This window comes from Serinus canaria, chromosome 7 (assembly GCF_022539315.1).
Source record: "Serinus canaria isolate serCan28SL12 chromosome 7, serCan2020, whole genome shotgun sequence".
In the NCBI taxonomy this organism is placed as follows: Eukaryota; Metazoa; Chordata; class Aves; order Passeriformes; family Fringillidae; genus Serinus; species Serinus canaria.
This window is the reverse complement of record NC_066321.1, coordinates 19,479,177-19,507,039: the sequence shown is the minus strand read 5'-3', so window position 1 is coordinate 19,507,039 and position 27,863 is coordinate 19,479,177. Positions and strand designations below refer to the sequence as shown.

The 27,863-nt window shown below is 42.7% G+C and overlaps 1 protein-coding gene and 1 long non-coding RNA gene across 3 annotated transcripts; one reads left to right on the top strand and one right to left on the bottom strand.

Moving 5' to 3' along the window:
- Window positions 1-100: 100 nt before the first annotated feature.
- Window positions 101-15,022, top strand: LOC108961710 (uncharacterized). 2 transcript variants are annotated; one of them, XR_007777972.1, is made up of 6 exons: window positions 101-543; window positions 3,739-3,834; window positions 8,751-8,982; window positions 10,848-11,012; window positions 11,579-11,641; window positions 12,962-15,022. It is a non-coding gene; the product is annotated as an uncharacterized LOC108961710 (long non-coding RNA). The 2 variants fall into 2 exon arrangements; XR_001990070.3 differs by having other exon boundaries at window positions 11,579-15,022.
- A 150-nt stretch (window positions 15,023-15,172) lies between these two features.
- GORASP2 (golgi reassembly stacking protein 2) lies at window positions 15,173-26,916 on the bottom strand. Its single transcript, XM_030241699.1, has 10 exons — window positions 26,794-26,916; window positions 22,362-22,442; window positions 21,433-21,636; window positions 20,876-20,962; window positions 20,295-20,425; window positions 19,577-19,709; window positions 19,328-19,451; window positions 18,884-18,970; window positions 16,899-16,994; window positions 15,173-16,208 (listed from the first exon to the last, which is right to left on the bottom strand). The coding sequence occupies exons 1-10, from the start codon at window positions 26,854-26,856 to the stop codon at window positions 15,889-15,891; spliced, it is 1,326 nt and encodes a 441-aa protein (XP_030097559.1). The 5' UTR covers window positions 26,857-26,916; the 3' UTR covers window positions 15,173-15,888.
- Between the last annotated feature and the right edge of the window lie 947 nt (window positions 26,917-27,863).

The following is a 27,863-nucleotide window of genomic DNA, read 5'->3' as shown; positions in this document are numbered from 1 at the left end:
GGGAAGTCGGGGAATGCCTGGGGGCCGTGCAGGCAGCGGAACAGCGCGGCCCGGGCAGCTCCGCGCTGCTGCCGCCCGCCAGGCAGGCTGAGCCCGTGACTGCCCTTTAAAATCAGCAACTCCGAAAAGGAAAGCGCCTTTTGCAATTTGAAGGATCCTGCGTGTTCCTGCTCCAGCTTTGATGTCTTCTGGATTATAGAAAAACCACAGGTCTGAGGCGGGGCCACCAGCCCGGCCCGGCAGAACACGGCACATCCGGCCTGCGGAGGGATGCATGCAGGTCCCCAGCAGCGCTCTGCTTCAGCCGTGCCCTGCATTCCGGCTTCAGCCGTGCCCTGCATTCCGGCTTCAGCCGTGCCCTGCATTCCGGCTTCAGCCGTGGCCGGCATTTCGGCCCGGCGGGGGCTGGGGCTGTGAGGCTGAGGAGCTGCGAGGCTGAGGAGCTGCGGCCCGCGGGGCCTCGGCTGGGCGGGTGCAGCCCCGCCCCCGCAGCCGCATTGTGTGGGAGGAGCGGTTCGGCGACGGAGTGGAGTTGCCAGCAAGGTGGGAAGTGTCTTTTGGTCTTTTATTGTCCTTCAAACAGCGCTCAGGACTTGGTGCTCTTCTCCAGAAGTGGGATATTGCGTTGGGAAGTGAGACTGGAGAGCCTGGCCTGGCGGGGTAGAGACCTGGGCAGTGTACCAGGACAGGGGAGCCTCAAAATTTGGAGCCAGTGTGGTTAGAGAGTGTCCTTATATCAATGCCTTAAGTACTTGAGTCTCACAATTGCTACTGCACTTTTAAAAACTCTTTTTTCTCCGTATCAGCTACAGCCAGAGTGAGGACTCTGAGGTAGCTGAGGGGTGCTGGGCAGCAGGGCCTGGCCGTGTTTCCCCTGCACAGCCCCACACTCACTGTGCCAGCCAGCCCAGCGTGTCCATCTGCCACCATCCAGGGACCAGGGCACTGCCAGGTCCCAGCATGAGCCTGCCACGGGCTCCAGGGGGTGAATTCTTCCTGAGGCCTGGATCATACGTCCAGGCAGCCATGGACTGTAGAGCTGAGGACTGTGTTGCCTTTGTAGGAAAGGTAAGACTGCATATTTTTCAGAGAAATAATGAATTATCCAGAAATCTCATGTCTTTGTGATCACAGATTGGTGAAAGGAGTCCAGTGAGATACACAGAGCTCCCCAATCACCGTCCTGGGGGTCTGTCTGGCATTACCTGCCAACTGAGGCCAGGTGTTTCTAAGCACCCCTTCCACAAAAAAAGCAGGGTTTACTCAGTCCTTAAAGCTTCCTAGGTAAGGATCCCTAAAAAACTCTCTAACCTCTTCCAATACCTAAGTTTGGCTCAAGTGTACTTATCCTGACGAATTTGTCCACCTTTATTCTTAAAGATGCCTCTTAGTGATGGCTGAACTACTTATCCAAGTGATCTATTCTAGTTTTTCCTAGCATCCTGTCTTTTTTACCGCACCTCAAGCCTATTTTTTCCAGTCCTGGGCACTGTGGCACAAAAACCAATTTTCTGCCATATATAGTACATGAGCTTCACTTTCTATACAGTCACCATGTGTTTAATTTTGAACTTCATGTGTATCTTTTGAAATTAAGATTATTGTCCTCTGAATAATTGAGGTTCTTGCAGAATAATTTCAGATATTCAAGTCCTAATAGAATGTTTGAGAAACTTGCTGTTGGAGAAATTTGATTTTTCTTTTTTGCTGGAAGAAATCAAGTCACCCTGCAATCTTTTCATTGTGCAATGTTTCCCAAGCTAGTAAAATTCTGTGTGTAAATCAAGGAAAAATGCTTTCCCTAAAAATCTTACTTTGTATCTAGTGTCTCGAGAGCTAATTGGGTATCATTAAGAAATTACAGGATGTTTCAATTTCAGAATCCCCTTGTACAAATCTTTGGGTATCTTTTTCTCTGCACCATTCAAACATACCCAGGGACTTTGTCTCTAAACAGTGGAGGAAATCAAAGCCACATTTGCTGTGTCCTCAGAAGATGTGCAGATCTGCAGGTCAGCCAGCAAAGTGAAATGTTTTCTTGCTCTCATATGAAAGCTATGTCATGGTATTGAGCAGAGCATAGCTCTGCAGACCAGTGGAACAAGAGTTTCCTGGGAAGAGAATGCCATGGCTTCAGCCCCATGCCCCTGGCCCGTTCCTGTTTCTGTAGTTTTGCAGTTGTACTTACAGTGTAAAAACCAAGAAGTCCCTTGGGAAACCTGTTTACCTTTATGCAAAGTTTGAATCATTTTGCAGGTGGCCTGGGGTTGTGGCTTCCTGTTTTTTGTATTGATATCCAGGGGGGTTGTGCAATTACTCCCTACTCCAAAACTGGAAGGACAATCCTTAGCAGAGTTATTGTCTTCAGTAAGGTCTGGGAGCAGCAATAGCTCAGAGGTGTAAGCACTGTCCAGCATTTCAGTGCCTAGAAGGGCCTGACAGCACCTTACTGAATCAACAGAATATTTTTGATGTTGGAATACTGAAATATTTATAGTTCAGGACAAAAGACATGTACAAACCAGCTTCTTCTAAATGTTCACTAGTAGAGAACTATGATAGTTTAAAATATCAGTGTTACATGGCTTTGCCAAAGGCAGTGCATTGTGTCAAGTACATTGGCTGGATGTACAAGCATGGGCTTATTTTTTTAATGGTTCTACTTGAAAGGATAAAAATGCCACACACATCTACAAGTTAATGCCTTTTATATAGTATATGCAAATATTGTATTTCACTTTGTTGTACTCTTAGGTAGGATCTGGCAGTATGTGTCTCCTATTGCTCAAATGAATTTTAACTTAAATTTATATATGATCTGCACACCTTTCTCTGCAATGGTATAGTTGGAACTGGGGCTTTTATAGAAAGAAGTCCTGTGAAGCTTTAATATGTATTTTCTAGCCCTCAGACACTGGCCTTGCAGCTTCTAGAGCAGCTGGTGCTGTGTCCAGCAGTGCTCCACCGTGTCACCATGCAGCTGTGGTACATGATGTGGGGAATGAAATGAAGATTTCTCCTGTAATGTGCAGTGGTTAACAATTGGATGGATGGCAAGGATTCCTGTAAGAATCAGTGTAATAGTGAGGTGATGTGTGCAGGCCTAAAATAGTGTTCAGAAACACTATTTTAATATACAGAAATGTGTTTTACAGCATGAGTTCTTTCCCATTCATATCCCACTAATGCTTCCAGAAAAGAGTTGTCAAAATGCAAGACAAAGACAGGAGAGATGGTTGCTTGTGTTTTGTGTCTAAACTTGTTGGGGCACTCATGGGTTTAGCAGTCCTGGAATGAAAGCTGATTGTCTGTTAGCATTGTCAAAAGCTTTGGGGGAAAGAGCGTCAAGAGCTGCTCTCCTCTGTGCATTTGTGAGCAGATCCAGTAGATCTTCACTTGCCTTCCCTGGTAGAAAGTCAGTTTCCACTAAAACTGATAGAACTAGCAAAGATTTACAGGACTCAGAGAAGAAGAAGATGCCCCATGCTCCCAGAATTCTGCCATCTACCTCCTCTGCCCTTGGGTTGAGCACAGCAGGGGAACAGGAGTTGCCAAACAGTCACATACACGGGGCTGACCTAGCGAGATGGTGCAGCTCCTTTCATTCCCCCAGATTTGTCCCTATAAAAAGCCACATGAAGAGCTGTTGCACAGCTTTGCATATTTGCATAATGTAGAGCTTCCTTCACGAAAGACAGACGTAATCACCCTAACTGCCACACAAATTGTTTGTTTCAGGCTTGCAGCTGTGGCTCATTGGCTGCTGGCTGAGCTCCCCTCACTGGTTTGAGCACTGCAGTACCTTCCCTGCATGCCCTTCTGTTGCAAAGACAAGTAAGTAACCCATTAGTTGGCAAACTGCACTTGCCCATAGTGGATTTGGAGCATCTGTTCCATTGGTTAAATGTCAATTCAGATACATTTATATGATACCACATAATCCTCATGCTGCTTGTAGGGTTATATAAGAATGTATCAGGAGCTGAGTTGATCTCATAAGTTGTCTTCTTAGAGCTGACAGGTTAGTTTTATTACTGAGCCCAAACAAATTAAAATCTAAAAAATTACCATATCCTAAAGGTTACTGTCCTACCATCCAATTGACAAAACCTTTATACATAAAATAGAAGAATTACTCCTGTGTCATCCTTTATCATCTGTCAGGATTCCTGTGTTTTTAATGACCCTCATTCTTTTCCACTTAAATTAATACTTTCACATATTGATAAAATGAAAATCATAATATGTAGGTAGTACATTCAACAAGACGTGGTTCTAATGACGAAAACTGTAAAGATTGGTGGTTTTTTTCCTTATCTCAGGGGAAAGGCAGCTCTCTCTTTTAGCTGGGTTACCCCTCACCTGGGCCCAGAGCTGGCCTTGGCTGCAGGCACTGGGAAGTGGGGATGAGTACTTGGGCTGTGGGGAGAAGGGGGGGACACTTCTGGAAGTGAGAGCATCTTAGCTTGCTGCAGGACAGGCCTTTCCTTTCACATCAGGCTGTGCTCCCCGGGCCCTGGAGGAGGAAGGGCTTCCCCAGAGGTAGGCCTACCCCCACAGCTGGGCTCTGCCTCACTGGCTCTCCCTCATGAGGAGCACCTCTCCTAATGGGGACGCTTGGCTGGCTGTCCTACAGTATTCTCAAATTTTTAGTGTGTGGGCATCTTGCTGGAGATGCACAAATGATTTCCTTCTCCTGGCATGAGAGTCCAACCAAAATTTCCAAGAAACAACAATCACAGCAGCCACCACAGAGATTTAGGTGCTTACCAGCATATAAGCCCTCAGTGCCATTTCTGCCTGATTGTCTCTAGGGGGTAGGAGTTAGGAAAACTCACCATCATTTTTAAGCATTTGTTGACTAAACTAATGGAGGAAGAACCTGCTGTTCTAATTATTCCATATCCCAGGGTTACTAAAGTGTAGTTCCTCTACAAGCTGCATGAATTCAAGTATCTGAAGTTCAAATCTAATACTGCATGTATGTTCATTATCCTTTGGACACACAAATCTGAGGTGACACTGAGCATCAAATGGCTTTGCACTCTGTGACTAAGCAATGACATCTGATACGCACCAATAGAGGATGCTTTCATAAGTGCAATAAACTTTAGTTTTGAAGGCAGTAAAATTCTCACTCAATAGTTTTTATATGTGGCTTGATTAATTAATAGTATTTCTGAGCCAAACGAAACCACTGATAAAGGATTAGCAAATACTAAGTCTGTGGTAGAGAGCACGTTTGCACTCTGTGCTTTTAGAAATGCTGATGATGTTTTCAAGTCTTTGTCTTTTTAGATGCAGCTTCTTAACTGAATTTTTAACCAGACCAGGAAGGAAAACAGGCTTTTGCATCTTTCCTCCCTGCCCCTTTCCTTCCTTTTAGAATAGCTGAAGTGCTTGTTTAAACCCCACCTTTCTCAAACAGAGGACATCCTCATTGACATTTTGGACAGTTACTCTGCACAGGGACTAAGCATAGGCTCCTTCTCAGTGAGCAGAGATCTGTCTTGGGGCATTTTCTTCAGGGAGTAGGGGAGTGGGTCTCCTCTCTTTCTCAGCTGAACCCCTGGGTAGAAGTCACAGATTACTGTAGTTTATTATGGGAGTGGGAAGCTTCGGGAGCTCAGTTGTGGCTTGTGTGACAGCCCCTTTGATGAGTTTGCTGTGGGAGTTGAGAACTTAGTAAAGTGTACAAAATGAAGGGCTTGTGTAGCCAACACCTTTGTGGAAGCCTATTGCAAGAATTTAAGGGTTTGTTAGCCAATACCTTTTTAGTCTGAACAGTGGTTGCTACAATTATGGCAACTGTACAATAAAAGCATAAACGTTCCTGACACCTGGTCCAGTGCCTTTGTTCAGCCTGATGAGAGCTTATAATGAACATCATGATAGGTCACAACAAGAAGCATATGGAAAATATACTGCCTCTGCTTTGTTAAGAATATAGAAACCCATAGCAGGCACTCCACGTGTACACACAGACCCAGCACAGGAAGCTGAGAAGTCTCTTGAGACCTCTGGGCTCTCACAGCAGTGCAAATGTAAAACATAAGCCATTGCTTAACCAACATTTTTCACTTGTAAGTGATGAAGTGTCAGCATCTTTTCTATTTGTGACTCAAACGGACAGGTCCTTAAAACTGTTGATCTCACAGGAGAGAGGAGTATTAGATGTGAAGAGGATTACAACAGGGGAAGCAAACACTTGCCCTTGTGAATTTGTATGAACTATATTTAGAATTTAAATCCAAGCATAATTAAACAGTGCTAATGAGACAGAGGGACTTATCTTCATTTGGTGTATAATTGGTATCACTGATTTCCTCATTCATTTTTTCCTAGTTTTAAAGCCTTCTTGTTCCAGTGAGATTAGTTGGTAAAAGCTACCCTGCAGAGAGAAAGTATGTGGCCTGGAGCTAAAATTCGGTTGGAAGCCTTTTAAGGGATGCTGCTTTCTTGATAGCATCAATAACTGACAGCAAAGACACCTGTGAACATGTAGCCAACAGTCAAGCAAGGCAATCTTTGTGCAGTGTACCCTTGAAAAAAATTCACACAATTTTACAAAGACCATAATGGGGAAGAAAAGTTCACCTTTTTCAGTGAGGGAAACAAATAACAGTAAGAGTTTTAATAGTTGTAGGTGTATAATGCACCACTATTAACTGAAGCTTGAATTCCTTCTCAAGAATATGCTCCAGCTCATCCAGGAGTGTGAAGTTTGCATAGGAACTTTTGGTGACATTTTGAGCTGGGCACACTGCAGCAGGTCTGGGTGAAAGATGGTAATGGTCTTGCCCAACTCAAGTAGCTCTGAGCCCATAACCAGAACAGCAGCCTCTGTTTCAGCTCTGTGCCAATAGCTGATTATATTTCTGAGGAAAGGACAACAGCTGCCCACAGCTGCGGGGGCTCGACTTTTTTGCTTTTTTAGCTAGTCAAAGCCAGTAAAGAAGTGGGTGCAATAGGCAAAGTCAGATTACCAAAGTTCCATCTTTGCTTTTCAGTTTTGTCTTTGGTTGGATTCAGGCTCCTTTTAATTATGCCTCAAGTTGATACCTTTTTTTTTTTTTTTTTTTTGAGGGTTTAAGCCACATCCGTTGTTTCAAACTGCAGCAAGATCAGCTGTTTCCTGAGGGGTGGCACAACAATGACTATGCCTGTACATTTCAGTGCTGCCATGCATGCCAGGGTGCTTCTGTTTACTGGCTGACAGGGGTGCTCAGGAGCATGAGACTTCGTTGTGCATCACATCCTAGTGGGAGTACTTGCAGCCAGATGGAATCTGTTCTCTGTAAAGATTCTTCAAACCCTCCTCCCTCCAAAGTGACCACCACTAACCAAATGCCTGTCCACCCACTGAGCCAAAAGAGTTCAAAGAGGAGCACTACAGTGTCTGTGAGTAAGCTCTGCTGGATAGGAAGAGGATAGAGTGAGAAGAATCCCACAAAAACAACAAATGTTTTTCATCATAGTCCAGTAATTCAGCACAGACTTATCCTTTGGGTTGCTGAACCCAAGACTTTGTTTTGTCCTTTTCTGGAAGGGGATTTGAACACTTCCCTGCTAAGACTGCTATGCAGATTAATCTGGGACGTAGGAATTGTTATGAACATTTGGTCTCAATTTCCCTTCAGTTTCACTGGACCACTCTGACCATGTCACCCTCTTAAATACCCTTGTCTCTTTTGGAGACTGTGTCTTTTCACTACTTAGTGCCCTGTTTGCTGTTCCATAAGGTGAGATTTGCAGCTGTACTTCCTGTTCATCATTGCCTAGCTAGGCTATTCAGTCAGCCCTCTGGCTACTGACCGATAGTCAGTAATACTGGGTTTAACTTTCCAGGGGAACACATAATTTTAGAAGTTGTTCTGCACCCCCAAAATACCTTCATCTGCTTATATATTTCACAGAATGGTGTGTCTGCTCTTGCTGCTTTTTCACAGTAATGGTCTGTGCTCAAGCTCTTCACGCTGCCTTGTGATTGAACTGCATTGAGAAAACACCACTGGCAACCAGAACTGAGAGCAGTAGCAAGTACAGCTGCTCCAGTTGTGAGCAGTCCAGAGCCACAGCCACTTGTCCGCTGACTCCTGCTGAAAAGATGCCCTTTTTCAAAAGCAGGATTTCTTTCTGACTGAGCTGTGAAACAGACGTCCTGACTGTCTGCAGCCATAAAAAAAACTATGACTTGCAAAGTGTCAGAGGCTGGAGACTTAAAAAAATGGAGGTCTTATCACTGCTTTCTGCTGCCTTAAACATAATTTTCAATTATATTCCTTCTGAACCATCTTAGCTTAACTGTTGGGGAGTCCCACTGTCAGGATTAAACAGATGTTTTATTTCCTGCTAAAGGTGAATGAAGTAATGATCACCAGCTCTGCTTCATTGGCCGCCATGTGGTCTGGAATGGTGCCATATGCCCAGCTCTCAGACTGCTGCAGACAGGAGGCTGGGGGCATTATTTATTATTTGCCTAATCAATTTAAATACTGTATTTCTTTCAGAAAGCACATCTCTAGTCTTTATAAGGAGATATGTACAGGACTTATCAAGCAGCCTTCTCTAGTGAAGTGCATCTTCTCTTTAAACAGCCAATATTCTGCTTGCACATATGGGGCTAGGAGCAAAGACCTTGCACTTGGAGCTGCACTGTGCTCATGAGCTTCACTCAGCATCACAATCAGTTGTAAAGGTTGTTGAAGTTCAACCCCAATAACAACAATTTTCATTTAATACTTTTGAAGAGTTCTCCTTGAAGGGAGTGTGGTGCCTCTCCTCCAGCACGCATAACGGTGTGGGCGGAGCAAGCTGCTTCCAGAGGCTGACCTGACCTGGAAGAGTGCTGCTGCGCCTTCACAGCGACAGCGTGTGGTGTCTCTGGTGGCGGGCATGGGGCAGTGCCTCTCTCCCACCGACTGACTTCGGATCCTCTCACAGGCCAGCCCACACCTTCCACAGAAGCTGCAGGGCTCTGAGGTGAGCACAAGCTGGGTGGTGGGTGACCAGAGTGTGCAGAGCATGCCAGGCACTGGATGTGGGTGGCAACTTCTTTCTTGGGAGTTCCAAGGAGGAGCAGTTGAAAATGCATGGGCACTCCTTGAATGAGGATGGTAAATGAGGAATCCCCCTCAAGAGGTGACAGTAGGACCCCTCTGCTCCATGGAGTAGCCAAGCAGAGTGCCAAATGCAGTGATAAGTGAGAAGACAGGCATCTGTCCTTTAACAGCTCTCTTTCACCATCTCTCTTCCTATACATCACAAGAAATTTCTCTGTGTTTTTGCCAACCCATTGAAGCCTTACTACAAGGTCCAATCTAAAAATGACAGGTAGGGTAAGGTGAAGAGAGAAAAAGGGAAGGAAGATGATAAAGTGGACAAGAATCTGAGGGGCTTTCAGACCTCATCTTGAATTATTACCTCAGTAGTGCTGGTTATGGCAGCAACCACCAAGGCACCAAGTCTTTGAGCAGGAGCTAGTAATGTACTTACTGAGGGAGGGTGTTGACTTGTCAGAGGCAGAAGTTTGTAGACTGACAAGTAGGCATTGTGAAGACAGGAGTAAAGGCTGACACAAGTCCTTCTGCAAATTGATGAGGGACTGGCTGCAGCCTACACTGAACTCCAGCAGTGCATATCTGCAGGTAAGGATGCTGCATGAGTAGGCTTGCATGTGAGTGACATATGGCAGCTTCCAAGGAGTGTTTGAAAAATATTCAGTTCTGTTCCCCACAGTCCTTAATATTTTACCATGAATTCCTCCAAGTCTTTCTATTCCTTTTTGATGCATACTTTTAGGCTAAAAATATTCTGAAGCACAATGCAATCCATAAGTACATTATTTGTGTTACTCTTAGTAGTCAGGAATGAAAACAGTCAGGAACTGGGTTATGAACAGTAAATTCCTTTTCATTATTAAACAGTTAGTGCCCAGACAAGTGTGGTTTTGGGTTGTGGGCCCTTTTTGTCTTCTCTCTAAAGAGGTGTTACTAGTGAGATAGGTAAGAAACCTGTTTCACTAGTGAGATAGGTAAGAAACCTGTTTCAAATAAAAATGCAGCTTTGAAACAAAGGTAACTGTTTCACAAATTCAGTAATTTCTTGTACATGGCATGTTATTTGGCAATACAAATACTTCCAGTTGCTTTCTTTTTTTTTAGAAGTTGTAAGTTGTAGTTGCTCTCTTAAAGGATTTACCCAACTACTGTTTATATTTACAAAAACATCTCCTATTGTCAGACTTCTGAGCCTTAGTAAAGTAGTGTTACTGCCTGAGACCACACTTTTTCTGATCCCTGTTTCATGTGAACACATATTTTTTTACCTGAGGGCATAAGCTGTATTGTGAAATAGCTGTTCATATATATTCTTACAGTTCTAGTTTTAAGTGTCATAGTTGATAATAATTGACTGATGACTCAGTTAATACTGAGCTGCTGTTTGTAAAAATTGCAACTTTTGTTTACAAGTTCTGATGTTTCTTAAAGAAGTTGCACTTCAGTTCCATGATTCTTTCATGTGTATAAGCACTGTTTATGGTATGTGCACAGCTTCAAACCAGTGCAATGGACTGGTTTTGAAATGACTGGATGGGAGGTTTAAAATTTTCAGTTTCATTTTAAAGACCATTTTGAAAACTCACTAAACAGAATTTCAGGGGAAATCAGCTTGAAAGACAACAGTGAGATGGCAGCAAAATGGTCACTGAGAACTCTTTGCTATTGAAGCGTCTGTCTTCTCTCTGTGTACAGTACCAAGAACTGGAAGCTATTTCTATTATGGCAACTGAGAGAATGTAGTGGGCTTTCCTGAAGAGTGGCCATTTGTCTCCATCATTCATTTAGGAGCAAGATCACTGAAATGAACTGTTTGTTCTTGAAAGCTGCTGGCAGAGGATGTTTGCAGATGATCTCTGGAGTGGTGGGAAAAGATGTGTTCAGGAAGCAGGACCTGGGCAGTGCTATAATGTCCTTTCTGCACATCAGAAGGTCCAAACGAGCCCACCCTCGGTGAGTCCCATTACCTCCAGTGCCCCTCATCAGACACAAAGCTCATAGCTCTGTGCTGCTTTTGCTAATACTATAATCATCCACTCCAGGCTTTTCTTACATAACTAGCAAGCCTATGTTGGCTATGGGTTTTGCAGCTTGAGTTCACTCATGTTTCCTATGTTTTCAGCTTCTGTTGGGGTTTCATAGCTCACCTAACGTGCAATGGCTATGAACAAAATATGTGAATATGCAACCACTTGCTGGCAGAGCAAACAGCTCTCAGACAAGAGGATTGTTATTAAAATGTTGTTTTGTTGGCAGAATAGGCTTTCCTGGTTGCCCAAGGTGATCCTGACCTCTGTGGCTGTTGAAGCTCTCTTGTGGGCGAGCTGAGCAATACTGGAGTGCAGCTTTTAAGATGGATTAACTGTGAACCTAACAAAGAAAACAGTTCAAAGAGAGTAAAAACTTTACATTGCACAACTAAGGATGAAACATAACTTTTGATCCTGTAGGACAAAAGTTCCAAGGCTGAGAATATGATGTTTGCAGCCTCCTCCTAGGAGAGAATTCTTCCTTTCCAGGTGCAAGAAGGGCAGCAGAGAGGCAGGCATGTGACCAGAGGACAGAGACTGCACTCTCCTGCTGTGAGTAAAGTAACAAAATCACGTACAACATCTCACGCCTTCCACCCAGAGCAGGTCCCCACATGCCATTTTCTAGCCTTTGAACTCATTAGTCTTGATGCAGTTTCACATGCACAAACCCAGAACTTTGTTACTAAACTGAAATCATGTGCACAGGCTGTTCCTAAGAAATACCAGTCATCTACACAAGTAAAATTCTGAATTGCTAACTGCACGCTGGCCTAAGGATAAACCTGAATGGAGGTTTCAGGAAAAGGTGTTTGTTCCTGGCACAGCTCAGTAGCTTCTAGCCACCATCTGCAAATCTCTTAGATATTCCATAAAATGGCAGATTACTATCCTTTAACTCTTTCACCAGGGCTGCAGGGCAGAGGTGCTGGAGATTCACATGAGCTAAATTAAGTTTTCTGTTTGACTGAGGCTGTGGATTTGGTTTTGGTTTATTTTGAGATTAGTTCTTGCACTTTAGGATTTAAAACTGTGCTGTGGCAGGTGTTAGCTCTGACTGTAGCTAAAAAAACCCAGTTTCTCCATATTACAGGGAAATCAGTTTGAATATTTTAATTTTCTGATTTTAATTTACACAGGTTTTTACTAGGAGGTGCAGCACTGTGCAAGACACTGTGCTGGACTACACAAATATATATTAAGCCTTGGTACTACCATGACGAATGTACAGAGTAGAATTATCAGAATTAGTAATGAATCACAGACACTTAAAAATAAAGAAACACTTCTGCAGTTTAATTCTTGCCTAACATTCCAGGATTCAAATCAAAAATGAAACAGATTCTGGGTGTCTAAGTCCAAGTGAGGAACCAAAAAATCTGAGCTTGGTGCCAGCTAGACCCCTGTGCTACAGAGTGATTGTGAACACTTGTTTGACTGGTACAGACAAAGCCTGTGTATAATCAGGGAAGACACAGTGCCACAATCAAACATCCCTGATCCTTATCTCAACCCCTTCACCTTAATTCCATAATCAGCACTTAGATCACAGAGAGGTTGGAACTATTATCCAGGCCTCTCCTTTAGCATTACAGTATCTCAAACAAGTCCCTGCCTGTAAGGATTTGCTTTCTTCAAAACTTTCACCCAGTCCCATGGTTAACTTGACTTCAGTCAGCAAACTGGCAACAAAATTCTGAAATTTAGAAATAGCTTAAGCTCAGCCCATTTCTGCCTTCAGATCAGTTGGTTTTACAATTCCCAAGCATCATCATTCTGCATCCAGCTGGGATCCATTTGACTACAGTTGCTGCTGGTGGGGGGGGCAGGAACCAACCACCCTCGTTGCTGAGTCTTATCCTGTAAATTTAGCAGAAAGAAGCTAGTGCACGCCATCTCGTGGCCCTGCACAGCTATTTCCCGGGAACGAAGGGAGCTCCGGTTGCGACGAGGTTTGATGTGGACAGGATTTAAAAGGTGACTTTCAGAGGCTCAGACACAGCCCCACCTTCTGACCCCCCCCCCCACCCCAGCTAAGAAACGTTCACCACTAGTGCTTTGTCCACACTCCTGCCTTGACCTTGCAGCCTGAGCAGCTATTTCCTGGAGCAGCAGCGGAGCATCAAACTGCAAAAGGCACAAAAGGCACTTCTTCAGAACATGCTCACATGGCTGTTGAGCTAACCCTGTCCTCACAACACATGCAGGGTGCCAGAGAACACAGTCCCCAGAGCAGCTTTGTGGAGCAGGATATTACCATATTCATTTTAGAGTAGGTCATACACATGTAAATAATTGTTAATTACATGCAAGGTTGGGGATGTTCATGGTACATCTGTTTTCATCTGCTGTCAGGATTTGTTAAAGAACTCCACATGTCAATGCTTTAAATAAAGCTAATGTGCCTGTTCCTAACTGTTCATTAAAAGCTGAATATATGAACTTAGAAAATAAGGTTACATCAGCTGTCAGTCCTTTGCTGTATCTTAAGCTCCTATACCTCCTTACTCTCTCTTTTTGGTGGGAAAATCAAGGCATTAAGAGACCCTTGCCAGAAGTGATTAAGGTAAAATTTTATCACATTGAGTTGAGGGAATTAGATAAAGAGGGACAGGGTACAACAGTATGACTTCAAGGCCTGTGTTTTCATTTTAAGTAGTAAGTGTTCACAATGTTTATGACTTTTTAGCTAAGCGATTACAGCTTAAATCTGCACCACCATCATCTCCAAATCCGAAGTCAGATTTTCTTCAGCAGAATTGCTGATGGTAACACTGCCTTACTTCCACTGCTCTCGTAGCTGTCAAAAGGCTGGATATATAGTCAGCAACAGGGGCCTTAAAATAGCTAGCAGAAATGTTAACTTCAGACTAAGCATCTTCTTTTGTCTGCTATGACAGACAAGTGCACAAAACCTATGAAAGTTTGCAGCTTGCTGTTGCAAAGCGTAGAATCAGGCCAGAGAACACTGTGCCATACTGCAAGAACACAAACATCTACCCAAGGACTCTAGTTAAAAACATCTGATTACAATCAGCAACTGCTCTAAATTTGGTTTGTGATAAACATATTTTTACTCTTCTTGCGTTGGAAGTGTGTTGGAACAAAGTTGCAGGAAAGACTGTTAGACCTGTGAGGCTCAATGAAACTCGATACCAGCATGATACCAGCTTGATGCTTCCTCTGTTAGAGGAAAGAAAAGAGGGAACATCCTTCTTCTCATGTCAAGGTTTAATTCTGAGGTATACGACACTGGATTTACAAAGGTAAATAAAAATACATTCTGAGAAACAGCAAGTGCCCTATTTAACAAGGCAGAGGGCTTTCACACTCCAAGCAGCTGAGAAAAGAAACTGCTTACAGTATGAAAAGTATTTGGGGTCTGTCTTTGACATGGGTTTTTGCCATAACAGATGATGAGACATGTGCAGCAGTGGGGCAGAGGAAAGACAAATACTTAGGTGATAAAGACAGGACAACAGGTATTAGATAAGGCTTCTGCTTGAACAAATTATTTGAGACATTATCATCATGATCAGAAGTCAGATGCAACTACTGTTCCAAACACTGCTCAGGCAAGCTACTACATTGCCAAAATTAATTACACAGCTGTTGAGATAAACTTCAGCTCAAGCCTGCTGATGATATGGGTAAGTTTGTATATACTTGTAGCAACCACATATAAATGAAATCCCAGTAATACAGAAGGGCAAGTGGTACAGAAGAGTTTTCCACATCAACTGTACCTGATAACAAAAGCAAATGCTATCACCTGGAGTACAGTGCACATAACAGTTTCTACAAGTGTATCATCCACAGTTAATCTGCAATTTTTGTCCTAAATATGAATTTAAAAAGCCAAGTATGAATCATATGCAGGCAGATTTAATGACTCATTGCTGCAATGGATTTAACCACAAGTGCTGATCCTGCCTGCCATTAAGATGTCTGGCGTTCCCTCTTGGATCCATTCCTCTGGAAGGGGGCCCTTTTACAGATCTGTGCTCAAGAGAGCTAAGCTAAAAAGTTAAATGAGATTTAAAGCATTAAAAAAAAAAAAAAGCTATTTTGTCACACAAAGAATAAAATTCCAGGAATTTATTGCTATACGTATGCTTAATCCATTAATTCATCTTACAGTAGTCATGAAGTGCCAAATTGTGTGCTACATTTAACATTCCATGTATTCCCTTCCAAATGCCGTTTTACAGTGGGCGTATGAAACAACGCAGCAGTAGTCACGAAACATGGCTTGAGCATCTCTCAAGAGCTTAAAGACAAAGGTTTGTGTACAAGCTGAATAACAACATGTCAGTTAACAGGCCACTCACCAATTTTAACAGAAAATCTTCAGGTGGAAGTTTTGCAGCGTTAAAATTCACAACTCAGACTAAACATTCTCATCCCCACTGCAGAAACAAGATACTTGCAAAGAACAAGAACTACGGTACGTAAATGTCACACGCAGGACCCGCTTTGTTTCTGTCAGAAGCAAAAATTGCTAATTATAAGCAAGGACAAGCCTAGCAGGGTAAGGCTGTTAGCCTCTATTAAAAACATATACCTCAGAGTTTGGCAGTGAAACTCTATTTACCACCTTGACTTTTTTTGGTAACATACAAGTTCTTCCTCCCCCCACACTTTATAAATCCCCTTTTATTTTTATTATACCTCCATATTATTTACAGGACTTCTAAAGATTAAGTACAAACTAGTATGAAATTAATGATAGCTTGCTTTTCAAATATGTATCCCATGGCTAAATAAATACCAAGCCAATCCAAGAGAGTGATCTGGAGTTATGATTCAGAAGCTTGTGTATCTGTGATTCCAGCTGTTATTTCATTAGCTGCAGAGGATTCATTTGATCTGTCAACAATAGTTGCCCTGGAAGTTGGAGTAGCACTATCCAAGGTGAGTGCAGAGGTCTCCTCTGCATTTTCAGGAGTGCCATGGTTGATGGAAAAGCTTCCAGCTTGAGTAATAGAGGGAAGCAAATCTGTAGGCACTGTAGATGCCTCTGTGACCAAAGGAAGCATAGGAACACCCTTGGGTGGCATTGACAGAGGCGTTATTCCCATTAGATGCAGAGGCGGCAAAGGGGGAAGGGGCTGCAAACCTAAAGAGAAAAAAGGGGAAAAAAAAAAGGCAGTGAGCTGCTGCACAGCACAGACAGCTCCAGTGGTGGTTGTGCAGCACTGACTCAGCAGGCTCATTTCAAGCCTGACATTTTTCAGATTTCAGAATTGAAGAGTAAATTCAAGGTTTCTTGTACCTCCCCAGAGGACTAGGTATTTAATGCATTAACACTGATGACTAGATTTTTCTGGCCTTGACTGAAACTGTCAGAAACAAGAAGTTAACAAAAAACATATTACACTCAAGCTTCCAATATCTTTTTGCTTGCTCCATGAGTACCTTCAGCAGTTTTGCTGAATTCAAAACTATAAATCTATTATTAGCTCATAATTCTGGCATTCAGTTCAGGGAGCTCCAATCTCCTCATCTATCTTACAAGAAAACACTTCATATTTTCTTTTACCCAAAAATAATATACTTTTACTTTTGGCACAATTTCTTCTGAGATATAAATCAGGTAATAAAAAAAAGAAACATCTAAACACAGACACAAGTTTACCATTAGTTTACCTAAAGACATATTCCTCATCTACCTGATGTGGGCACCAACATCCACTCCCATCTCAGACAAACTTTTAATTTATCTCCTTCAGGACTCCCCCAGATGGCTCTAAATTAGACTGTCAAGGATAACTCTAATTACAGAGTTTCAGTTTGCAGAAGCACATACCAGGCTGTATCATTTCTGGAACAATCTGTGGTGCAGGTAAATTAAGTTTGGACAGATCAGTCAGGTTAGGAAGCCCTGCTGGTAATGGCATCAGACCTAAGAGAAGAGTGGAACAGTTACAGCTGAAAACTTAAAATTGTCTTTTTCTAACTGTTTCTTAGATCTTGTTGTAAGTTAAAATGCGCTTTAAATCTTGATTATAATTTTTACATGGGAGAATGCAAATTGACCTGAATTTCAGCTTTTAAGTTGCACAGTGAGAACAGATACATACTGTGGGAAATCTGGACTAGCAAATACATAATCCCAAACCTCTCAGATTTTTCTGAGGAAAGCAGAATCTTATTTCAGAATTAGAGGGTTTGCATTCCAAGTTCAGCTTTCAACAAAGGTCGTTGTTTCACCACAGCACTATACCAGAAGTTCTCCATTCTCAATTTGAGTGGCAAACAATAATAATATGATTAAATACACAGTATTACCTGATCCCTAATATTGATCACTCTGTTATCAGTCTTTTCTACTTAGTTCATGACTTGAGTTAATCACAAAAATGTGTATCAAAAGGCAAGACAAAGGAACTTTCAAAGCCAGAAAGGACTGAAAGTAGAAGAGAAACATACAATGATGCAACACGTGCCCTTCCATCACTGTTTGCTATGGAACATCCTTCTGCTCCTGAATTTTCCACTTTAGAACAGCTTCATTTCTGGGACAAGGACTCTATTTGTACTTTGTGTTTATTTCAGAAAAGGCTAACTCAGAAATAAACTGTTAATATTACAGTAAGAAGACAGAAAGGAGAAAAGTCTTAAAGTAAGGCTACTGTATAGAGATTTTTATTAAAACCCAGCCATCTTTACCTACCCATGAATTCATTTGCCATGAAGGCTGACATAATCCAATTCAAAGAACTTTCAGGTCAGCTATATGCAAATTTGTTGGTTTGGTTTTTTTTTTTTTTAAGTCTGAAAAAAGCTAAACTTCATACAAATTCACTCATATTTTAACCCTCCAGTATTTAGTAAGAACAATTTCACTAGTACCTCCATGCAAATTGCAAGGGATATTCTAATTTGCTTTTCAAAAAGCAATGATACTATTCAAAGAAAAAGGTGAACAGAAACCTTGTATTTGCAGAGTTTAGGGAAGGGGTAGATTAGGCAGCTGGGGAAGAAAAGGACAATAATCTTTTTCTTCCTAGATAAAATAGAAAACTACTAACAAGTTCAGCTTCTGTGAGAGTTCTCTGCCCTTGTTTGCATGCACTGAGCTCTGCTGCACATCTTTTCTGTGTTAGAGGCTGTACCTCCAAGCATTATATAATGGATACACCTTTATCTACCTGTCTCATAACAAGCAAAACATAAAATACAACTCCTTCAGTGTCCTGGAAGGCACAATCGAGTCCTGTGCCAGCACACCAGTGACACAGCAAAATCCTATCCAATCCTTATTTTATCCCTCATTAATACTTCTGGAATAGCAGTGTTTGAAATGTTCATTATTATCAGGAAACAACCACGCTGTAGAAAGACTCTAACTTATAGTATACCAGTTTAAATTCCTATATAAGTCAGAAACAGTAACTGCAACATAAATTCTATATTGTTAGCTCTGTATTTATAGTAGAATAGTGATCAAGCTGATTTTTAAAAATGGGTTTCCTAAAATGTTGCAAACAGCAAAGCAAAACATTCCTGAGAAATCCTGAAATACTGCATCCACTGTGCAGGGAACCTTAAAAGGTAAACTTGTAACTCTTTTGCCACGTCACTCTTCTGTGCCACAGACGTGCTGTGAAACTTGTCCAAGAAAAATAGTTCTTCACACTGTAGAGGTTTCATAAAGAGAGACCTTACATGAAATGCATAAGTTGTATGAAGTCATACCCTCCCCAAAAAGCACTGGAAAAGGCAGCTCTCTTCCCTTGCTCCCATAGGATTTCTGTTTCAGAAATGTTGTAAGAAACGTTACCTACACACCTGGTAATGTAGTTGCTGGGTTAACTGGTGGCACAGAGGTAAGGGACTGACTGACTTGTGGTGGTAATAATGGAACTGTTGGAACACCTGGTGGGGTACAGAGGGAAACAACATCGATTTTAAGCATACAACATTTCATCTTCTTTCCCTAAGGAGTACAAATAAATAATTGCTTACAGGAGAATTACTATTTGCCTTAACATTAAGATACTGATAGGCCAAATAATATTCTAAGAAATACACATGGCATTTTTAATAGAAGTTGTTTGCAACTATTTTGTGAGCAAGTAAGGCACAAATCCAGTACATCAGACCTTTTTTGTTGAGAAAAGTTTAGAAGAAAATTTTATTCTCTCCTCTGCCATCTATTCAATTAGAAACATCTTTGAGAACAAAAAAGTCCAAAAAGCCATGCACTTCAGCTCAGTTCCTTACAATACGAACCTGTGTTGAGAACATTAGTGACAGTAGTTGAAGGTGAGTTAATAGAAAGTCCTGAGAGACTCTGCTCAAGGCCCGCTGACCCAGGAGGGAGGGTGGTTGAGGGATTAACTGATGATAGCTGAACCTTATTGAAAGAGAAAAGAAAGTTGCATCATTAGGGTTTGTTTCTACATGAACCAAGAGAGGCAGAAAAGCAATAAACATCATCATCCATTTTTACCAAGGCAAAGGCGAGGGACCACAACTTACCTCTGTGAAGCCATCTTTGAGGGGACTGAGAGATGCACTAGGCAACTGCCCTGGGAGAGAAATTTTCTTTCCCTCTTCAAATGGGCGAGTAGGTATCCTATGCAAATATCCATAACCAATGCCACATCCTAGGCTTTTAAAATATGAAGATTTTTAAGTCAGGTAAGTGAATTTACAGCTACGGACTATAGCAAGCAATGCATGAACAACTCAAGACACCAACAAGTTTCAAGGTAAATGCTGTACAACCTTCCCCTCCTGCCCCCACATTGCCTCACTTTCTATGGAAAAATAATCAATACAAAACAATTGAAAAGAAATTCTGTAGCTTTAGCAAATACTCAGCACAAAATAAAATTCATTATTATTTAAACCAAGCAGCTATACCAGGTATACAGCTCAAAATCAAACTCTCAGTTGTTACTTGCAGTGATGTGTTCTGGCTTCAAGGATATACCACAAGCTAATGACTATTTGGAATTTAATGCAGAAAGAACCACTGCACTTTCTGCAGTTCTGCACTAGCTAATTTACTGATTTACATGCCTCTCATTAAGTAAGTGTGTCTGAATTTCAAGTAAATATATAATCTGAGGAGAAACACTTTTGATATAAAAACACTCTTTCCATGTCTTTATGGAAAAGTTAAATCCAGCAGTTTTCAGGCTGGTGCTGTAAGAAAGTTGCCCCATCCCCCTGTAACACATTGTCTCCTTACCTGCCTTCTCCACCCCAGGCAGAATTTGGAGTAATCACCACTTCCCGACAATTATCTGTGTCTGTGTTGTACACATAAAGTTTTAATGGTTTTGCTTCATGTGTTTCAATAAGGGAAAAGAGATCTTCAGACTGCAAAAAGATAAAAATGAGTAAGGGCTTTCTTGTCCTTATTTTATCATTTGGCATTAGATCAATCATCCTAGTCCTGACTTTCTGTAATGGACTCTGGTAGCAGCCATGATGCAGTTTTTGCAGTGCTGTTGTTTTGTCAAAAGGCCAACTTTAAAATGTGTTTTGCTAGCACAACTCAGAAGACGTGGCACAACCCAGATTTCATTGCTATTCAAAATATTAATTTTAGAGTACAAAAGTTTATATCTGACTTCATGAAGACTTTTAAGAGCAGTTCTTATTTCCAGGATTACCTTTAAGAAGAGGCACCATGCCAGAGCTCCTTCCTCTTTGCATCTGATTTCCATTCACACTGAACAGTGACAGAGCCAGGGATGTTTCAAACTGCCCTGGTACAACTGGATTTTTAGTTTTTAAAAAATAAAGACCTTATTTTTTTATACTTACCTCATTCATGACAGTATCTGCTCCAATGATATAGTCACTATGAGGTCTAAGTCCAGCTAATGCAGCAGGAGAATTTGGCTCCACTTCCTAGTTTTAAGATGGAAAGTTACAAAACACTATGAAAGTGTCAGGGTATAGCAGAACAGACAGATAATGCACTTCACACAAGCTCAGTGTCAGACAAACTGGTCAAGTTTCAACTCAGTAATGAGCTAATGAAACACTGACTTATGGCAGTCCTTTTCCATATGGTTCTGTTGTACCAAGCACAGTATCTCTGAACATTGTACAAACCCATTCATTTAAATACAAGACTGGACAGTACAGTCACAAATATACATTTGCACAGGAAATGAATTTGTAGAGAATTCTCAAAGCCTGACAGAAGGCTCAAAGAAGGTTCAAAAGTTTTCCCAAATCCAAAATCAATCAAAGCCAGTTTGACCAATGAGACCAGTCTGATCTCATGACTTGTTAACTTGCATATCCCATGCAAGTTACTTTTCCACAGAAAGACAGAAAGCCAGTAATGTGAATACTTCCAAGTGCATACGTACCAAGACGTGCCAGACGTTTTCATTAGCCCCATCAAAGCTGCAGAAGCGAATGCTCACCCCCAGCAGGCCCTGCCCACCCCACATGTTGCTGGGGGTTACGGATGTTTCTCTCAGCTCCAGTGTTTTGCTACTGTACACAAGCATTTTTACAGGCTTTTCAACGTTTGCTTTCAGCAGGTCCTTCAGAGTGTCATTGTCTTTATTCTGCAAATGTTTAAAAAAGAGCTTGGGTCAGTGTTTGACAGAACAAGCATCCAGTTCTACAGCAACGCTTGCATTCCAAAGGTGCTACACTGCACCTTACCAGAACATGTATTAACAGCTGCTTTGTAACAAGTTTCCAGTCCCTTCACAATTCTAGAATACAACTCTGGAAAACCCCTGGGACTTCACAGTAACAGGTCATACTTTCCAAAAAGGAAAACACTCCAGCTGGTTCAGAGGCTTTCCTGACTCCAGGCATACTGGCACAGAGCTTCCCACAGCTGGTTTTTTCCACTGCTATGATGGTCTGTTTGATGATAGTTCTGCCTGGAAGCTCCCCTCGTGCCTCCTGCCCAGCCAACAGCTCTGACAGCAGCTTTTCACTCAGCCTCTTTGGACTATGGGAAGTTTGTGAGTTCTCATGGAAGCAAACAGAACTAGGAGGGCACTAGCATAAGCCATGAGGGGTGGATCAGCAGGCAGTTCTGTCTTGGTGCAGACGTCTGCAGAGAGCATGTCTGTCTTATCCTCCAGCTAAAACTCAATAGAACTGTTCCTACAGGGTGAAGGAAATAAATTCCTGATGCAGTTTGCCTTCCTCATTTTAAAGTAAGAAGAAATATTTTATATACATTTAAATAAAACAAATCTACTGGTTTACCTATAAGTATCAGATTCTCAACACATTGTTTATATTCAAAGTTATAAAACAGCAACACACTTACCAATCTTGAACCATTAATGGACACAATAAAATCAAAGAATGGCTCCAATCCAGCTCTATGCCCTGGGGAGTTTTCTTGTACCTAACAAAGTTAAACAAGAATTTAGTAAAAGTGTTCCAATGCTGATTCATAGATTAGAATTATATTTCTACTTTTGCCAGCTATAGTTCTAGAAGCTACTAATGTTTGTATATATAATTTTAAAATATTCAAATAAAATCCTATAATCTATAGAACCAAAAAATCCCTCCCTTAAAAAAATAAAATACAGATATTTTAAAAGAATTAGTAATTTATAAATTGAGGAATGACACACAGCAGTAGCCACTCCCTGGGAAAAGCAGTGTTTAACAGCTGCATCAGATAAGTTGTAAGTATTTGTTTCAAGAAAGGAGATTATAGTGAAAAGACAGGGTTAATGAATTCTGAAAAGGTTGGTTAAAAAGTACTATCTTTCCATAGTAGTACCAACATTAGACCTTGCTTTTTATCTTATGCTTACTAAAGGAATAGGAGAGTCACATCTGTAAGCACAAGCTGTTATCTCCTGATTAAACATCACTTGGTGACATTCTTGAGACACAGACGGCATCTGTACACCCAGTGATTTCATTAACAGACCTTCAAGTTGCAGGAAAAGGGACATGCAATTTTGCAGCCATGGCAGCTCAAATAATTCAACCACTCCACTAAGACAAGGCAGTCCCAGAAATGGCACCCAGAAATTCTGAGTTCATTCCACATGAAAAGTCTTCTCCTTAAGGAAGTGACAGGCTCAGCCCTGCACGACAATCACACTTGACCCCATACAGGTTTTGTCACACCATCTTACTTTCAGTCACCACCTGCCCACTTCATCCCCACCACACAGTGCCAAATGCACAATACAGCTCCCTGCTTCAAGCTCTGTGGTCAGGAGTCTCTTCCAGGAGCTACAGCAACAAAGGATAACCACGGACCTTAGAAAATACAAGGTCACAAATGATTCCACCTCTATTAAGGATGGAGATAATAAAGATTCTGTGGATATTAACATAAACCCTGTGCCTCCTGAGCAATTTGGCTCCATGCAGCTTTGCTGGGTGCCCCAAGTAGGTATTTAGTAACTTGCCTTTGTAATTGAATAATTGCTGAGAAATAAGTAATATAATTTACAACAGATGCTTCTGCAGGCAAGATACCATCCCCAGCAGCTTGGGAAGCCCAATTCTCTGAAAGCCAGCTGTTATTTCAGAAATACAAGTCACAGACCTGTATGGGTAAATACCATGATTTTCTAACAACAGAGACAAACAGTGGCACAGAAAATACAAAGAAGCTGTGGCAACACAATGCCAGAGCTTTTTAAGAGCAAATTTAGAAAACCTCTATCAAATACTGAATATCAGAGGGCAGAAAAGGGCCTCACATAGTGCTGCAGGGTTTCAGTTTCTCACCAAAATGACAGCAGGGCTGCTGAGTACATAGATCACACACTGATTTCACTTCTAATTCACTGTCAAGAATTAAACGGGAAAAAGGTTTCGAGGTCAATACATCAATTTTAATTTGCAGTCCTGAAAAGGCTTTCTTGGTAAATGAAGTTTTTCCCTGCTAAACTCTGTTCCCAACACTACCATTCTATGCCTACACACTATACATTGCACATTACATATTTTAAGAAGTCTGCTCAGCGACACAGTGGTCACAATTCAAAGCCCCAAGAGAGCAGTGCAACTGCAAATGAAATTAGGCACTGAAATGTGCATTTTTCAGAGGCAGATGAAGGCTCTGACCACTTCTGAAAGTCAGCTACCTTATACTAATTTTTAAACTTTCAGAAACTTAGCTTCAAGCATTAAATACACAACTTCCAAGGCTTTCTTTTTTCCCCACATAAGAAACTCTTCCCAGTATTCTACTTTATTATCAAAGAAATACTGAAATGCTTTTTTGTAGTTCTTCCACCCACTCCATAACTGGCAGTAAAATTTCATTATGTATCATATATAAGCAATTTCTGCTAGATCTGTAGAATCTCTTTGATTTCTGTCAGTTATTTTAATACATTGCATTGTATAACTGAATTTAATTTATTGATGAAACAGTTTTCAAAAGAAAAAGCTCTGTAAGTTTTTAGTAAGAAAACAGATTTCTATCTATGTGTCTATGATGATAAACTGTTATTTTAGCACAGAGATTTTACAGTCTAAAAGTCTCACTGTAAAAAACTTGTAACTTGCAACAGTCTCAGTCTGCTCATCCCTCTGGCAACTTGTGCTTGGCTCCTACTGAACAATGTAATCTCTTTGTTTCATGGCTGTTTAACACATATTTTCATTTATCTGCCTTACCCAAACAATTTCTTCCAGTAATTGAAATTTTTTTCTGACATTTCTCTTATTTTCCCACATGTAATGGAATCTTTTACACAATCACTTTACATTATTTACAGAAGTTTGGTGTTATCAAAGAAATCTGATCTTACTTAAATTAGATCTCTAACACTGGAAGACTACTGCTGTTTTCCTTCTACCATTCTCATTTACTTCATTAAAGTACTGAGCTCAGAAGGAAAATGTACTTGAGAGTAAATTAGAACAAAAGAGCAGTTTTGCTTGACCCCAAGTTCTACTGAAGGTCAATCCATGCAGACAAAAAAGCACTTGCAGAGCTCCTCTAACAGTGCAAGCCCAGTGCTGTCTGTAACAAGCTTACTACAGAATGGCAACTGGAAAATTAAACTTGGAAAAACTACAGAGAGAAATTCTAGTCACATTCATGCATGCCACATGCATTTCAATAAAAACATCCCAAACAATAACTGTTAGGCTGTGCTCATGATGCAGTCAAGATTTGTCCATAGACAAATAGTAATCACTCATTATTGTGGTATCTCAGGGAATCAGTAAAACAAGGCAGTGAAAAATAGAGATATCAGTCTTTTTACAACAGCAGGCAGGTCCTTTCCTGCATTTAATATAAATAAGGATGGCCTCTTGGAAATCATCTCCTTTAATGTGCACCTCTCAATTACATTTACAAAGACTGGCAATCAAAGACTGCAATTTTGAGTCATAGCAAAAACATCACAACAAAAAAGTGCCTAAATGAAAACAAAAGGCAAGAGATCCAAACAAGATTACAAGAAAAAATGAGTAGATTCTACTTCATAAAAGAGATTAATCTCAATTTATTAACATGCTTTAACCAAACAGTATGAACTCATAAATCTGATATAATCTCATATATCTGATACTTTAACTGCAAAGTACATGCTGGTTTTACAAGTCTCCAAAGTAAAAAGTTAATGAAATTTACACTGTACTATGCTAAAAAAAAAACCAAAACAAAAAACTCTGCCAGTTTTATCAACCAGCAGGAAAGTTTTTGTGGGGAAAAAGGAGAAGACAAAGTGGACTAACATAAATTAGTAATGCGGGACTTTTATATACCGTTAATATTAAAAGGGAGGAAAAAACCCAGTGTGACTTACATAAATTTTAACAGAATGTTTGGATTTGATCAGTACATCAGTATGTGTTTCTCAAAAGCAGAGAACTTATCCCAAAGGCTCCAATTCCAACAAACACAGCAGCCCAGCACGGAAGCCAGAGTGAGCGCACCCACACTCCGGCTAAGGAGGCAAAGGCACCGTGCTGTGGGCAGGGACTGACTCCAGCAAATCCCGTACCCCAGTGCCTCAGATCCCACAGCACCACCTGGGAGCCAATCTGCTGCTCACTGAAAACAAAAGGAAGGGCTTTCAAAAGGCTCTTCACAGAACCTCAAGAATGCAGCCTAATACGGTATTTTGTATTTTGCATACAAAACCAATGTTCCTATGAAAAATAATACTTTCACTGGAGGCGCAGCCCTCAGGTGTTTTGTCATGTGAACACCTTGACCCGACACCCCTGAACTACTGCGGACTGCCAGCAGCTACGGTCCAGTCCAGTCCGGTCCAGTCCATGATGCAGAGACCAGGAGAAGCCTGAGGCGCTGTCCCGGGAGCAACGAGCGCAGTCCAGACGCGCGGGCTGGGCTGTGAACAGCGTCTGCTGGGGGAGAGGCCGCCTCGCCCTCAAAGGCTGCCCAAACCCAGTATCGCCTCCCATACACCAGCCCTGGCCTGGTCAAAGGGAGGCACAACCCGGCCGCACGACCCGGCCCGGCGATTAGTTAATTCTGGACCAATTCTTCCTCCACACTTCCCCAACCCGGGAGCGGCAGCGCGGGCCCGGAGCACCTCTCCTCTCCCACGAGCCGCGGTGGAGCCCCGGTGGCCCCGCTGCCCAAGCGCGTCCCCGGGGCCGAGCGGGGAGCGCGGCGGGGCCGCGCCGGGAGCCCCCGGGCCGCTCCAGCGCGGCCCCACGGCGGGACAGGCCCCGCGCCCACGGGCCGCCGCCGGGCTAAGTGTCTGGGGCGCCCGGCCGGGCCGCGCCGCCCTTACCCGCAGGACGTGGTAGCCCTCGGTGCCGCCGCCGGGGATGTCGATGCTCTGCGAGGCGCCCATGGCCGCAAACGCGCCGCGACGGGGACGTGGCACCGCGCGCTGCCCCCGCCCGGCGCCGGGCGGGCCCTACGGCGGCCGCGAGGGGCCACGGCCGCGCGCTCCTGTCTGCAGCCGTACCGCCCCCTGGCGGCCGAGTGCGGCGGCGCCATGTGCCGGGCGGGGGCAGCCGACAGTGCCAGACAGGAAGAGTTAATTAATTTGTTAGCGTTAGCTACTTGCATAAGGGATGGTAAGTGTGTGCACAGAACGTAAAGGTCATAACCTGCTGCCTTCTCTACTCCCACAGCTCTCTGGAGCTCCGAGCGCCGCTGCCCCTGCGAGGCCGAGCCTGTCGGGGCTGCGGGGCGGCGCCGGCGGCGCAGAAACCCGGCTGGAGCTGGAGCTGAAGCGGGAGGAGCAGCGCGCCGGTACAGAGAGCGAGAAATGCTGCCCAAGGGCCGAATTTTGGATTAACCCGTTTCAGGCATGCACCGCAAACTTCAGCGCGATAACGGGGCCGGTCCTCGCTGCCGGTGCTGCCGCGACACGCAGCGGCGGAGACCCGCTGGAGCGGGGAGAGCCGCCGGGCGCGCCCCACGCCGGCAATGCCAGCCTGCCCTGAGCCTGCGGGAAGCCTCGGGGCAGCCCGAGAGGGCGGACGGTGGGGTATCAGGGAGCACTACGAATCTCAGATTCAGATCTTCCCTCTCCGAGAGTTCTTTGTTCCTGGAATGCTTTTTCATACCTTGCCCATGCAGAGCAGTGCGTCCTGGTTCCGATCCCGGCGACCCCCAGAGAGGTGACCTCTTTAAGGAATGCTGCTGTCACCGGTCTTTCAGTGACGCAGAAACACTATTCTTTAGTGAACCGCAGCACAGTGTTAAAGATTCTTAATGGAGTATGGAAAGGATATTCAGATTAGCGTAGTTCACTTTTGGACTAATTTCCCTCTGTATTATCATAGTGCTTCACTGCTTAGTATTAAAAGCCTTTGTTCACTGTGCTTGGGATTGACCCCCGTGCTTCCT